Source organism: Maniola jurtina, chromosome 18, assembly GCF_905333055.1.
Source record: "Maniola jurtina chromosome 18, ilManJurt1.1, whole genome shotgun sequence".
Lineage (NCBI taxonomy): Eukaryota > Metazoa > Arthropoda > Insecta > Lepidoptera > Nymphalidae > Maniola > Maniola jurtina.
Genome location: NC_060046.1, coordinates 11542501 through 11557691, shown reverse-complemented (window position 1 = coordinate 11557691; position 15191 = coordinate 11542501). Strand labels below are relative to the sequence as shown.

General features: G+C 37.1%; 1 protein-coding gene across 1 annotated transcript in view; it reads left to right on the top strand.

Annotated features, from left to right (window-relative positions):
- The window catches only part of LOC123874347, a 112820-nt gene that overhangs the window by 79605 nt on the left and 18024 nt on the right, over positions 1-15191 (top strand). The window contains exons 2-4 of the mRNA XM_045919618.1: positions 12530-12628; positions 13619-13845; positions 14687-14848. Of these exons, the coding sequence (XP_045775574.1) occupies positions 12571-12628; positions 13619-13845; positions 14687-14848 (447 nt within the window). The 5' untranslated portion in view covers positions 12530-12570. The remainder of the gene's footprint in view (positions 1-12529; positions 12629-13618; positions 13846-14686; positions 14849-15191) is intronic.

The following is a 15191-nucleotide window of genomic DNA, read 5'->3' as shown; positions in this document are numbered from 1 at the left end:
TGTTGTTCTATTTTCCCGATTTAATCGAGTTGGATATAATTGTGTCTGGTTTGCGATAGTTATTATTATCTTTGTTGAATTCACCATCAAGCATATATTAACTCACTGACTTTACTAATTAGTACAATATTTTTTTTTAAATAAATTGGATTGTACGATATTTGTTTTCTTCAGAAAATCTAAATGATGTAATATCAAGTCCAGAAAGAAAATTAAGAATATCATTAGGGCTATAAGGGCTATCCATTTTCAATAGCATATGAATAGAGGTCAAATAGAACAATAAACCGACACTTCAAACAACAATAAGGCTTGTAGAACCCTCGAACGGACCTCCACAAAATTAATATTTGCCGCATATAATAAGGTATTGGCCTTTTTTCTTTGGGCTAAGAAATGCCGTCAAGTATCATACATAACTGTATGGTTTGTGTGCAATATAAAGCTTGGTTTTCACTACATTAGCGAACCTGTCGCGCGTTTATCGTGTTTTCTTAAAGTGGGCTCTACACTCGCGGCGCAAACGGCTGCGAAAGCCCGCGACAACTGCGAATCACGAGTGTAGATGTTGTTCACGCCTTCGCGTTCGCGCTTCGCGTCTTTCAGATCCGATCAGTGTCGGTTTTTGGTCCGCGACGCATCGTCAACGTAACTGAAATAAAATGATAAAACTGAGAATCTACCCAATTCTCCGTTTTGAAAAGGTAGAAAAGTGGTTTGCGCACACACATAACTAGATCCCAGTATCCTGCCCTGCCACCTCGAAAGAAAGTGCCATACTTACCTTGCAATTTTTGGTGTTTTGTCATCAAAATTCATATTTTCATAAATCTCGATACAGCCCGTCGGCACTTTAGTCACGGATAAATGCAAGATAATCTGTATATACGCGTATAAAAGGAAAACTGACTGACTGACTGATTGATCTATCAACGAACAGCTCTAACTACAGGACGGATCGGGCTGAAATTTTAATGCAGCTACTTAGTTAGTAGCTATTATGACGTATACATGCGATAAGAAAGGATTTTTGAAAATTCAATCACTAAGTGAGTAAAATAGGCGTTTGAAACTTATTTAGTCCACGCGGACGAAGTCGCGGGCGTAAGATAGTATTTTATAAGCCCCTAAATTTAGTCGTTCAGCTGGGCTAAGGTATTATTTTCTGGTGAAACATCGGCTGAAATTCATAAAGGCAATGTTGTTCCTTTAGGCAAAGTTTGTTGTTCGTGCTTTGTTCAAAATGAAGATTGTACGTAAATTATTTCACTTGAGGGTGGCTATTATTAAAAGAGAATTCATGAATAAATAATTCATTAAGAGTAACTACATATTTTAGGCAGAGTTTATTAATACCTAGAAACTTTATCACCTTTATCTACCTACTAGCTGATACCCGCGACTTCGTTCGCGTGGATGTAGGTTTTTAAAATTCCCGTGGGAACTCTTTGATTTTCCGGGATAAAAAGTATCCTATGTGCTAATCCAGGGTATAATCTGTACGGGAGCTGTGGCTGTGTGCTCGACCGTAGCAATAGGGAAATTTCCCAACTGAGCGGTGTTGTGCTCGGTGGCGCCAGCTGGGCCGACGGTTATGCGTTGAAACTTCTATATATAGTGCAATTTGGTAAACGCTCTGTCAATGCGATTGAAAGTTGCGTGTTTTCTCCTTGTATGCCAATTAAGCTACCCGTGCTGCCATCTAGGCGTAGGTCGTGAGTTATCAGGCTGGGGTTCGTGTTTCGAGCGTTGTTGATTGATTGAGTTTAGAAGCGACATCTTCTTGCGAATGTGGCAACCGCTACAAATCTATCTCCATTCTAAATTTCAGCCCAATCCGTTCAGTAGTTTTTGCGTGAAGGAGTAACAAACATACACACACACAACACACACACACACACACACACACACACACACACACACACACACACACACACACACACACACACACACACACACAACCAAACACATACATACAAACTTTCTCCTTTAAAATGTTAGTGTGATATCAACTATTATGTATTCTGAGTAGGGATGTTACGGAGGTTCGATTTCAAATTAAAATTTAAAATATTTTTTATTCAATTAAACTTTTACAAGTGCTTTTGAATCGTCAAAATAATCTACCACTGGTTCGGAATGCCGTTCCTGAGAAGAACCAGCAAAAAACTCGGCGGTTGCTCTTTTCAAGTATTCGATTATTTTTTTCGATTCCGAAAGGTCGGAACTTCCGATTGATTTTGCATCTTCGATTCAGATTTTTAATCGGAAGTTATATCGAAGATTTTATTTATAGGCAGGAATTATTAATAGGCAGGTACTGTTTAAGATTTTAGATTCGATTTTAGATAGGATTGTTTTTATCCCCCGACCCAAAAAGAGGAGTGTTATAAGTTTGACGTGTGTATCTGTGTATCTGTCTGTGGCATCGTAGCTCCTAAACGAATGAGCCGATTTTAATTTAGTTTTTTTTTGTTTGAAAGGTGGTTTGATCGAAAGTGTTCTTAGCTATAATCGAAGAAAATCGGTTTAGCCATTTGAAAGTTATCAGCTCACTCTAGTTTTTTATAAAGGGTTTATTATCGGGGTTTTTTTTAAATTTTGAGTTATTATTTTAAACACCCAGGTATTACACCTACCTGTATTATTTTTTGAACTGATAATAAGAGTGTAACTAATGAATAGTGTGTGTAATTTTATTTTCTTAGACTTGTGTTTATGAAGCAAAAGTGCGCTTGTACTTCTTACTTGAAAAGTAATTATGTGTTTTCTAGCCTAAAATTACCAAAAAATTTAATTTTAGCTTTTAGTAGATTTACGTGAAAGATTTAAATTAGACTTGCAACGAATATTCGGTTACTATTCGGTATTCGGCCGAATATAAATTCGGCCGAATACCGAATACTTAAATAATATATTTTGTCATAGAGAAATAATTGGTAAAATGAAAAATTAAAATCGATTGATTACGTATATATTCATTTCTGATATAATCATTTAAGTAGTCATTGGTGCATAACACAGGTACATAATCATCTTCTGAATTGGAAAAATGGAGGATTCTATGGATTTGAATTATTGTGGTAATCAAAATTTAGAAGGGTAAGGTTCTCATTTCTTTTATAATCATTTATTAAGTAGTCATTGGTACATAAAACAGGTACATAATTTAATCCAATTTAATAAAAAAATCCAGCCGAATACTTTTGCCTAATATTCGGCTATTCGGTCAGGGGCCTCGCCGAATATTCGGTATTCGGTATACTGCCGAATATACTATTCGTTGCAAGTCTAATTTAAATAGTCCATGCCGCGTAAATTTAACTGTTGAGAAATCCATGAAGTACAAATATTCAAACAAAATAAAGAATCAAAATAAATTCAATACAAAGTGCAAAAACATTTGTAGTTAAATATTAATCTGACGGTTATCGTCCAAATGAATCATCGCGATCGAAAATTTAAAACATTTAAGCGGATTTAAAACGGCCATCAAATAGTCGTTTATTTCGCTGAGTCGACTATAATTTATCGAATTCACTTTTAAAATCGACCAATGAAAATTAAATTCATCTGAATCTAATATTGATTCGCAACTGAGTACCTCTACTCTTCCTTTAGCGCTGTTGACGGCCTCCCTGGCTTAGTGGTGAGTGCTGTGGTCTTATCAGTGGGAAGCCTTGGGTTCGATTCCCGACAGAGGAAATTTCGAATTTTATAATGGTCTGGTCTGGTAGAGGCTTTGACTATGGTTACCACCCTAATGGCAAAGCCGTGCCGCCAAACGATTTAGTTCTGGTACGATGTCGTGTAGAAACCAAAGGGGTATGGGTTTAATAAAACTGCCGTACCCCTTCCAGATTAGCCCGCTTCCTTAGACTGCATCATCACTTTCCACCAGGTGAGATTGCAATCAAGGGCTAACTTTTATCTGAATAAATTTAAAAAAAAAAAAACATCCGAAGAAAGCCGGGGTGGTTTAGCTAGTTTGGTGATAAAATAAAGGGTAGACTAAAATTTTAATCTAGCCTCAAGTATCCCTTGTATAAACAATTCATAGTCAGAATAGCGCCACACAAGAGTTGTCCACGAATATAATTCTTTCAGGGGTGCATTTTCGGAGTTTTTATTTTAATTTCAGTACACCGCTGAGCTGTTTACACAATGGAAACAGGGCTTAAAGAACAAAGGCATCTTACGCTTTCAACTATTTCTCCAAAACTAAGATATTTTTCTGTTTTTGACCTTTTAGATGTGATTATAAGTTCTCAAAGATGTGTGTATTTATGTCCGCCAGTGGAGAACTATGATCTACTCCCTAAGTATTCTGAGAGGAAATTCGTTCTCAGTAGTAGGAAAGCGATGGACTTAGGAGGATGAAGTTTTTAGTCTGTATGCAGTATTTATTTTAGTAAATAAAGTCGTTACAGGATGTACGGCAGATTCATCGTTGACAGACATGACAGACAGACAGATAGACAACGATGTGATCTTACAAGGGTTCCTTTTTCTCTGGAGATACGGAACCCTAAAAACCGATAAAAGTAGCTGATTGTGTAATGTAGTTGTATATTGGGATATAGCACTCCATTTCGTATCTTGTATGCAGTCGATATAATTGGGACGGTTGCTCGTTCCATTTTATTTTTTCTGCCAACGCTGCATGTGCTCAAAGCCGCAACGGCGTTCGTATCACTCGACTGAGTCTGTGCTTGGAAAGTATTCCAATTGCGAAATTGAAAATTGCGGTACACGCCGCGGTAAAGTGAAACAATATTGACTATATTAGGCATTAGCTGACGCCTGCGACTTCGTCCGCGTGGATTTAGGTTTTTCGAAATCCCGTAGGAACTCTTTGATTTTCTGGGATGAAAAGTAGCCTATGTACTAATCCAGGATATTATCTATCTCCTTTCCAAGTTTCAGCCAAATCCGTCCAGTAGTTTTTGCGTGAAGGAGTAATAAACATACACACACACACACACACATACAAACTTTCGCCTTTATAATGTTGGTGTGATACTTTAGTTTTCCTTAACTGACTAAAGGCCATAAGCACACGTTACAACTCGGAAAGGGCAAGCGCGCTCCATCTTAGGCTGCATCATCACTTGTCAGCAAGTTTGCAGCCCAGCTCGACTCTATAAATATAAAAAACTGGCCAAGTGCGAGTCAGATTCACGCACTGAGGGTTCCGTCGCATATTTTTTCCAACATTTTGCACGATAAATCAAAAACTATTATGCATAAAAATAAATAAAAATCTGTTTTAGAATGCACAGGTAAAGCCCTTTTATATGATACCCCACTTGGTATAGCTATCTTTGAAAATTGAAACACATTTTAATTTTTTTTTTACACGATATAACCACAAATTCGCGCTTTTCAAATTTATTCCTGTATTTGTACTATAAGACATATCTACCTGCCTTTCATGATTCTAGGTTAACAGGAAGTACCCTATAGGTTTCTTGACAGACACGACGGACAGACAGACAACAAAGTGATCCTATAAGGGTTCCATTTTTCCTTTTGAGGTACGGAACCCTAAAAAAAGGTATATTACAGTCTACACGTACGAAGTCGTGCAAAGGAGCTAGTATTTACTCTATTACTTTATTCCTTAAGGGGATTAGCAAAAATACTAACCTCATTAACTTATAAACCGTAGAACCCAGAATTCTCTTGAGAGAAAAGTTTGAAATGTAATTTAATTTCAAATGTTGCCAGCTTTCTTTCCTCTCTTAATTGTCGCGTGACTTTGGCGAAATTCGTTAATCTCGATCTCACTATCAGTCCGGAATATTTTAAATTATTATCAAAAGAATCACGGCCACGGTTCGTGAAGAAATTAACAGGGCTCTCTCCGTCACTCGCTTCATACAGTCGTAGTTCCAATTTCATTTGAATATTAAGCAACCAAAGTCCTTGAAATTTTGCAGACATATTCTAGAAACTAATATCTGTGTCTGGGGTGTTTTAGATTTTTCTAAAAATATGTAGTTTTAAAATTACAGGGGCTCGAAGATTTGTATGTAAATTTGTAAGACCGCGTAACTTTGAAACCGAATATTTTAACAGAAATCTGGAAAACCTCAGACATAGATTTTAGTTTCCAGAATATGTTTGCAAAATTTCATGGACTTTGGTTGCTTAATATTCAAATTAAATTGGAACTACGTTTGTATGAAGCGAGTGACGGAGAGACCCCTCTTAAGTAGATAAATTATATCAAGGATTGACCGTAAGTGAAAAGCGATAGCGTTTCATTTTCGTGGCAATTTTTTTAATGGGAATGAGTTTAAAGCCTTAGGCACAAGTCCACAGGCTAATCGATTTCGGTAAAGCTGCATCAATTGTTGCTTTAATCTCAGTTGCTATAGTTGGCTGAATTTATTGTATTCTTATTACAAAAAAATGCATTTCAGCCAATAGTAAGAAAGTGTCAGCTAATTAGAGGTTATCGGATAAATCGATTCCTAAATGATAGGTGCCTCACTTGTATCGTGTTCATAGTGATTAAACAAGTCAAAATGATGGCCTGAATATTTGAAATAAAATGAATACTTAAACAATTAATAGTAATAAAAAGATTCGCTAGGGATATTCTTTTGGTTTTTTTTCTCTTACATATTATATACCAAAAGATTATGTTATGATCGCACCTTAGAGTTAACGTGAACTAGCATAAACCGCTTGTGCTTATAAATTAATGCGCCAAAGGTCAATATAGCAATGTCACAATTTCCGCTTAGCGTATTAAACGAGCGGTAATCAACGGTAATCTGCGGTAATCAACGGTAATCAGCGGTAATCAAAGGTAATCCGCAACGCGACACTCGTGCTCCATGAGATAATTCCGGCCCGTCTCTTAACCTTTGATGACGGCGCGGAAAAGTGTCGAGGCTGGAATAAATTTGCATAAATACATGAATAATTAATCTTATTTCAAGTACGGGTTTGTTTTTTTATTTTTAAAATGAAAGTAACAAGAAATTTTGTAATTTACCCCTTTGAATGGTTTATTTTTGGAAAAGCTTTGAAGAGTGTAAAGAAGCATCCATACTAATAATATTATAAATGCGAAAGTGTGTCTGTCTGTCTGTCTGCTACCTTTTCACGGCCCAACAGTTTAACCGATTCCGACGAAATTTAGTACAGGGTCAGCTTATATCCCTGGGACGGACATAGGCTACTTTATATCCCGGAAAATCAAAGAGTTCCCACGGGATACCTAAAGATCCATCCGCTCAACCGATTTGTATGTTTGGTACCGAGGTAGCTTGCGTCCATGTTATTGGCATAGACAACTTTTTATCCCGCAAAACCAAACATTTCCCACGGGATCTTCAAAAACCTAAATCCACGCGGCCGAAGTCGCGGGCATCCTCTAGTTAAACATAAAGAAAAATACTGAACTGATCGCATAAGCGTAGATCTTATGGCTAATAACCTCGGCTAATGTGTAAACTGTTGATAATACTTGGCTTACACTTGCCGTATGTGGTCAGCGCTGTACCAGCTATAAAAGTTCGCGACAGGTCGAGATGACAACCGGGGCGTCCGTCCCCCCGCCTTATACACCGATTGTCATTTCGATCTGTGGCACATTACATAACATGCCTAGACCTACCATTGCCGAACCTATTGGGTGAATCTGTACTTGAAACTGTTTTACTTTTGAGTACGAGAACTCAAAAAATGTTAAATATCGAATTATCAGAACTAAGTGAGAATAATATTATCGTGTTATTCCCTTTGCAGACTTAAATCTGACAAGGACAAATTTCAGCAAACTCAACGGGATTATTGCCTTAAACGAATGAAAATACCTACTTATATTCGGTCTTGTTTAAAAAAATAAAAATCTTTTTCCTTCTGCAATTCCCTAAGTTTTTGAACTAAAAACTTTTTTACTACCTACTGTTGTGATTGGAAACTCGATGAAACGAGAAAAAGAGTGTTTGAATGTTTGTAACTTCTTCACGCCACTTTACAGTTTATTCTTGCTTACTTTGCCGAATAAAGTTTTTGAGGAAACCCTAAATACGAAGTCTAAAATTAAATTCCAGGTAAATCTTAATTAAAAACGTTTCACACTGTGGATATGGTGCCGAGAGTGGAAAATTCGAGATGAAAGCAGGTTATGTTTTAAATTAAATTTCCGACTTGGCACTACTATACCTGGGAGATTTGTTAAACTGTAAGAAGCTTTGTTAAGTAAATATTTTTCCTTCTATTATAGTAGGTAAGTAGGTATAATAACAGGGTTTTTGCTCGATTCGCCACGATATTTTGAAAACATATTTTTATTTTAAACTAGCGTCTCACCAGGCTTCGCACGGGTGCAATTTAGATGTCAGTGTCGTTATTTTGTTATATTTCAAAAGAACTAGGTAGAAAAGAGCTGATAGCTTTCAAACGGCTGAACCGATTTTCTTGGATTATAGCTAAGAACACTCTCAATCAAGCCAGCTTTCAAACAAAAAAACTAAATTAAAATCGGTTCATTAGTTTAGGAGCTACGATGCCAGAGACAGATACACAGATACACACGTCAAACTTATAACACCCCTCTTTTTGGGTCGGGGGTTAAAAAGAATAAGACAGCATTTTCGATGAAAGCTCCCAGTCGGGGCATGATTTCTTCCAAGATCTTGAACAATTATTATCGTCACATTTCAACAAATTAATACAAAACAATACTAAACTATACATTTAAACCTTCCTCTTGAATCACTCTATATATTGATGAAAACATTAAAACCCGTTGCGTAGTTTAAGATATAAGCTTACAGAGTGTTTTATATTATGTAGAGATGCTGTGTGTAAACAATTTAATACCTACTCGTGTTTACTCATTGACCTAAACTTTATTTCTAAATGAATCTTCAACGTATTTTTCGATAACAAAACCTAACCGTTCGTCGAAAATAATCCTAATATCCCAGTTAAATAGTAAAAATTATTTTATTATAACTGCCTGTGGGGTAATTAAAATTTTCATTTGCAAAACAAAAGCTATTCATTTTTTAATAAAAACTATTATTTAATAATAATTATTTTATATTATAACTGCCTGTAAGTAATTTAAATTTTCATTTGCAAAACAAAAGCTATATTCATTTTTTAAACTCAATAGTTATTACTTACATGGATAATTTGGTTAACTGAACATTAAAGAATTAGTTGCTTATACAAATTCAAAGAACAAAGCGAAATTTCAATGCGTAATTTTACGATCAATTAGGTAAGTAGGTAGGTACTCAAAAAGTTAAGCTTCTAAAGTGTCTGAAGGATATAGCTGTTGGCAGTTTGAGTTTCAGATTATGATAAGTTCGTTATAAAGTAAAAATACATAATGTTGAAACTTGTATACAAGGCAAATAAGGTGGCAACATCAGGTGTCGCTGATTTTTAGAAAAAAAAAACCGGCCAAGTGCGAGTCAGACTCGCGCACTGAGGGTTCCGTACTCGGGTATTTTTCTAACGTTTTGCACAATAAATCAAAAACTATTACACATGAAATAAATAAAAATCTGTTTTAGAATGTACAGGTAAAGCCCTTTCTTATGATACCCCACTTGGTATAGTTGCTTTGAAAATTTAAACACATTTTAATTTTTTTTAATGATGTAACCACGAATTCGCGGTTTTCGGATTTATACCTTTACTTGTGCTATAAGATCTACCTACCTGCCAAATTTCATGATTCTAGGTCAACGGGAAGTACTCTATGGGTTTCTTGACAGACACGACGGACGGACGGACGGACGGACGCGACGGACGGACAGACAGACAGACAACAAAGTGATCCTATAAGGGTACGGAACCCTAAAAATCTATTAAATATAATATTTAAACGTAACACCACAACCAACGAAATGAATAGCTATTTTTATCTCACAAAAACAATATTAACTTCATTTCACCCTGCATGGCAGCGCAAAAAGTTAGTTTTTATTCGATAGACGTGATGCTTGTTTTAGTTTAGTTTAGTGTATTCAGTTTCGAGCACCTGCTTCTAATGTGTTTTGTTTGAAATAGTGTATTTGCAAATATATGAAACCTTTATTGGAATCCGGTAAGCCGTTTACATGTGAGTGTTTGCTGTTAACCACCGACCCAAAAATAGGGGTGTTATAAGTTTGACGTGTATCTATGTATCTCTATGTATCTGTCTGTGACATCGTAGCTCCTAAACTAATGAACCGATTTTAATTTAGTTTTTTGTTTGAAAGCTGACATGATCGAGAGTGTTTCTTAGCTATAATCCAAGAAAATCGGTTCAGCCGTTTGAAAGTTATCAGCTCTTTTCTACAAGTTACTGTAACCTTCACTTGTCGGAGGTGTTATAAATTTTTAATTTACATTTGTTATTCGAGTGGTCTATTCGCCGTTGTATGTTTGAAAGGTTTTTTTTTTTTTTTTTTTAAAGAATATTAGCCATTTTTAATCATGACTAACATTTTACATTCCCCTTTCCCCTCCAACTAAGCGTTAAGCTTGTGCTAGGAGTGGGTACGACAATAGTGCAACGGGTGGGGTTTGAACCGCCGACCTTTCGGATTTCAGTCCGCTCCTATAACCGTTGAGCTATTGAGGCTTTTATTTGATTATTGTTGTTGAAGAGTTGGGACTTGGAGTTCAATCATGAAGTTACTTCTTCTTGTTCTGTTCCTCTCGTCATCATTCTTCATCAGTCTTTCACCAAACGCACCGCACGCCACCATAAGCAATTTCACCCTCAACACTTGTGCACTTCGGCCGTTGTGCCAGATCCTTTTTTCCACGCACATGCAAACTGTGGAATCAACTCCCATCGGCGGTTTTCCTAATATATACACAATGGGGTAATTCAAGGGGCGGACCAACAAATTCCTGAAAGGCCGGTAACGCATCGGCGGTTTCTCTGGTGCTGCAAAATGTTCATGGGCCACGGTAATCACTTAACTTCAGGTGACCTGCTTGCTCGTTTGCGAGCTATTTTTTTAATTAAAAAAAACGGATGTAAGTAGGTAATTTTGTTACCTTAGCTATCGCGACTTTCTTCATCTACCGACGCTTCTCTTTCCCTCAATTTTGCCCACCATGGTCTGAAGGAGACTGTCACGTCTGAGAACATATGCCAGATTACATACCTTTCTGCGTTTGATGGTGAAGTTATAGTATGTCATTGTTTGGTACCTATAATATTAATTCAACATGAATAGTTCTTTTCTATAACTTAGGCGGGCAGAAACCCTGCTGTATCTGGTTTGAGGAGTTGGATCCAAAAAAAAATTGGGACCATCTTGGGGGTCATTTTTGCTCTGGGGGCAAATTAGAAAATTAAAAAATTTGCAAACTGTATCTATCGTGTGATAATCCAATCAAAGGTTTTTTTAGTGAGGGTCTGAAATATGTTTTTTATAACTTTAAAATACTTTTATACTCCCATTTATTTCAGAAAATAAATGGGAACTGACCATCTTTAAAACTACTGAGGGCCTTAGAATTCAATTAGCTATTGACTATTGAATTAAACAAGTTGTATGCCTAAGCGTTCAAATAATAGGTAGGTATATTTCTAAGAAATTTCTGATCAGTTTCTCTCTACTTAATTCATACCAATCTTGGTAAATACTTAAATATTACTCAACCGAATCACGTACGTATACCGAGTGTGACCTCCATTTCTCCCCAAACATACCTACCCTTACAATTAATACTAACTTTCCATATAATTGAAATCGTCAGATACCGTCTCTAATTGCGTTACGAACTGAGGAAACTAACAATTCTGAATATCGTATTAATCCAATCAACTTAGATGAAAGTTTGTGTGTGAGAAAATTGAATCGGTCCATGTTAAAAGATCCAAGTCACATCCTTATCAATATTCCTCTTTTACTAGACACAAATTTAATTAATGTTACAAAAGGATCTTGGTCTACTTAGTTACGAGGTTAAAATATTATATTGTACACACATTCTATGCTAAAATATAGCTGTAATATGTATGGACGAACTTGGGGTTTAAAGCAAAACATTTAAGGTTCATTCTACTTTGAAGCTGAAATGTTTCGACACTCGAATTCTTTCAACGTTTGTAGATATAAAATCTCATACTAAGAACTCAGCACTTGAACAAAACTGCATATTTCACAGAGTCCCGCCGAGTAACGGTTTAAAAGGCGAACCAATCTCAATTACACTTTCATGTCCAGTGGAAGTAAATTCTATGAAACCGAAACGGTTGGTGTTTTTTATCTTCTCTTTGCATTTCCACTTTTTCCTTTGCTGCGGAAATTCGTCTGTGAACTCGGTATTGAGTACTTTGTGGAGTTTTAAAAGGTTTTTTTGTGGTATCATATTTTTATGGTTCATGACCAAAATTCGGCGACTTTTGCATTGGTGTTATGTCGCAGACAGACAGATAACAATGTGATCCTATAGGGTTCCGTATGTCCTGTTGAGGTACGGAACCCTAAAAATTACAGTATAGACGTCAGTCAGTCAGTCAGTCAGTGTGTTTGATTTGTTCCAGATTATGAAGGCCCGTGTCGGGCGCGGCCTGGTTCCGGCGCTATGTGGAGTGTGGGCGTGTTCCTTCTCACACAGATAGCTGTTTGCCAATTCACCACAGGTACTATTACTTTGCATAATATTATACAATACTAACAAGGTATTGCCAAGCATTGCTGTTTGTTGAAAACTTATTCATTTGTTTCATGTAGGTTAACTATTGTGCTATAGATATAGAGTTACGATGCGTAAAACTGTGGCAGACTTCGTCTGTGTTGGCGTTTGCTGGCGCGCGTGCGGTGCATTTTTGTAGTGATTTTTTTGTTAAAAGTGGCCGGTTTTTGTGTTTCACTGGTGTTTTTTGGTGGTGTAACTGACTGGGGACTAAAGGGGCGCCGCGCATGTGTCGGCGAGCGCCGGTACAGACGAAGTCTATACTTATATAGTTTCCCTAACTTGTAAATAACTACAAACTTGACATTGGCTAATCTGTGTAAAGCCAGAGAGAAAGAAAAAAAACTGTGGCATATTAACTGAGTAAGCTCCTGCGGTAGCGGAGCGGTGTGGAAGGGATGACAGTTTCACAAGTTGACGAATCACTGAGCTCTCGCGTCACGCCATCACAACTCCCCTCACCACTCCACTACCTCAGGAATAGAGAGACAGCCAGCTGAAAGTTTGTCTGCGTACTGTCCACAACACAGGGAGGAACGATCAGCGACTATGAAGTTTGGATCATGGTGGCTTTGGGAGATAACAGGTGATAAAGGTGTAAAAAATCTTACGTTAAAGTATAAAGTCTAATTTGTTTATATTTTCTTCGGAACAGTATTAGAAATCACGGCATGCATTTCCAGACAGTATCGTGACAACTCGCTGCCAGGCACCCTTAAATTTTTAAACTTTAAGGGCGTCTGGCAGGGGGTTGCCACGATACTAAGTGTCTGGCAATACATGACGTAAATTATTATTTACGCAGACGAACGGACCGACACGATTTACATTATTGTAATGAATAAACTGCTATAAATGACCATGCCAAGAATATACCTACTATCACCACTTGTATTTTGTCTAACTTTTCAAAATTAATCAAGTATACCTTCCACAGACAACCTAACATCAACAACAGAGGAAGACCAAACAGTAACACCGTACTACGCTCTCAGCACAGGCATCATACCAGCCCCTGTGATGCTACGCCTAGGAAACTCCACAATCGACAGCACCAAGTCCTTCAAAGTACCCCAAGTACCCCGACCATCTACAGAACCCGGCACGGGGACCATAACCGCTCAACCTAATCAAATGAACCAAGTGAATGCTAACCTAGATATGGTAAGTAGGCCTGTCAAATAAGACTTTTGGTTTCTATTAATTCCCAGAAGAGACCATATACTAATTCATAGTCACTAAATTAAAGGAGCTGCGATTGGAATGTCTCCGACACCCACCATACTAACCTTGCTTCAACAGATTAGTTAGGTACCACTTGTTACCGGAGTTTAGACAATTTCTTGCAAGGAAAAAAATTCCTCCTGATATTGCAATCCAAACCACCTTCAAAGATTTCATTGATTCTCACTCCCACAATTTTTTTAGCAATGGAATCAATGAATATAAAATGGCGATAACGCATAGGTAATATTACATATTTCGATTGACTAAATGTAATTTCATTTTTTTTTTTTTAATATTTTGCTTTGTCCATGTAAACCGCCAATTTCATACCTAAGGACCTAACATTATTCTAGTGGGTAATTGGCAAATTGTTCAGGTTAACACACGAATATTCGACGATTTAGTAAGTATAAAAAATTATTATTAATTATTCATAAGTAGTTATTAATAGTTTGTTGTTTTTAACAAAGGCACATTGAAGATAATACCTGGGCATCAACCCATTTGCGGCCCACTACTGGGAACTCTCTATGTCTCTTCTCAGAGTGAGAAGGTTTTAGGCCATAGTCTGCCACGCTGGCCCAATGCGAATTGCAGACTTCACACACCTTTGAGAACATAGAGAACTCTCAGACATGCAGATTTCCTCGCGATGTTTTCCTTCACCGTTAAAGCAAGTAACATTTAATTGCTTAAAACGCATATAACTGAAAAGTTAGAGGTTCTAAGCACATAACTTTTTTATGAACATAATATAAACCTGCAATGTTGTTTACAGGTGCCACACGTGATTTCAGTCAAGAATACTTATTTCGATCACGACCGACGATACGGTCCAACGTTCGAAGATACGCCTGATGGGAACATTACTAAAATAACTGTACAGTTAGGTGACGACGCGCAGTTGAACTGTCGGATTAGTCTGCTACAAGACAAGACGGTAAGTTGGAAAGTATTTAAGAGGGGTCTCTCCGTCACTCGCTCCATACAAACGTAGTCCGTCTCTCATTTGAATAGTAACCAATCATACTCAATGGAATTTTGTAGAAACGTTCCGGGAACTAATATCTATGCCAGTGGTTTTCCAGATTTCCGTTAGTCTATGCTGACAAGACTATAATTTCACAGTGGGAAAAATCGTGCGAAAAAATTCGCAGTGTGAACCACTTCATATTGGATGTGGTTTTATTGTAGTTGATATTATAACTGCATCGCAACTAAATTATAGTTTGGCTAATCGGTCGGTGACTCAAAATGGTTAACGGCCACCAAGATTTTTGTCT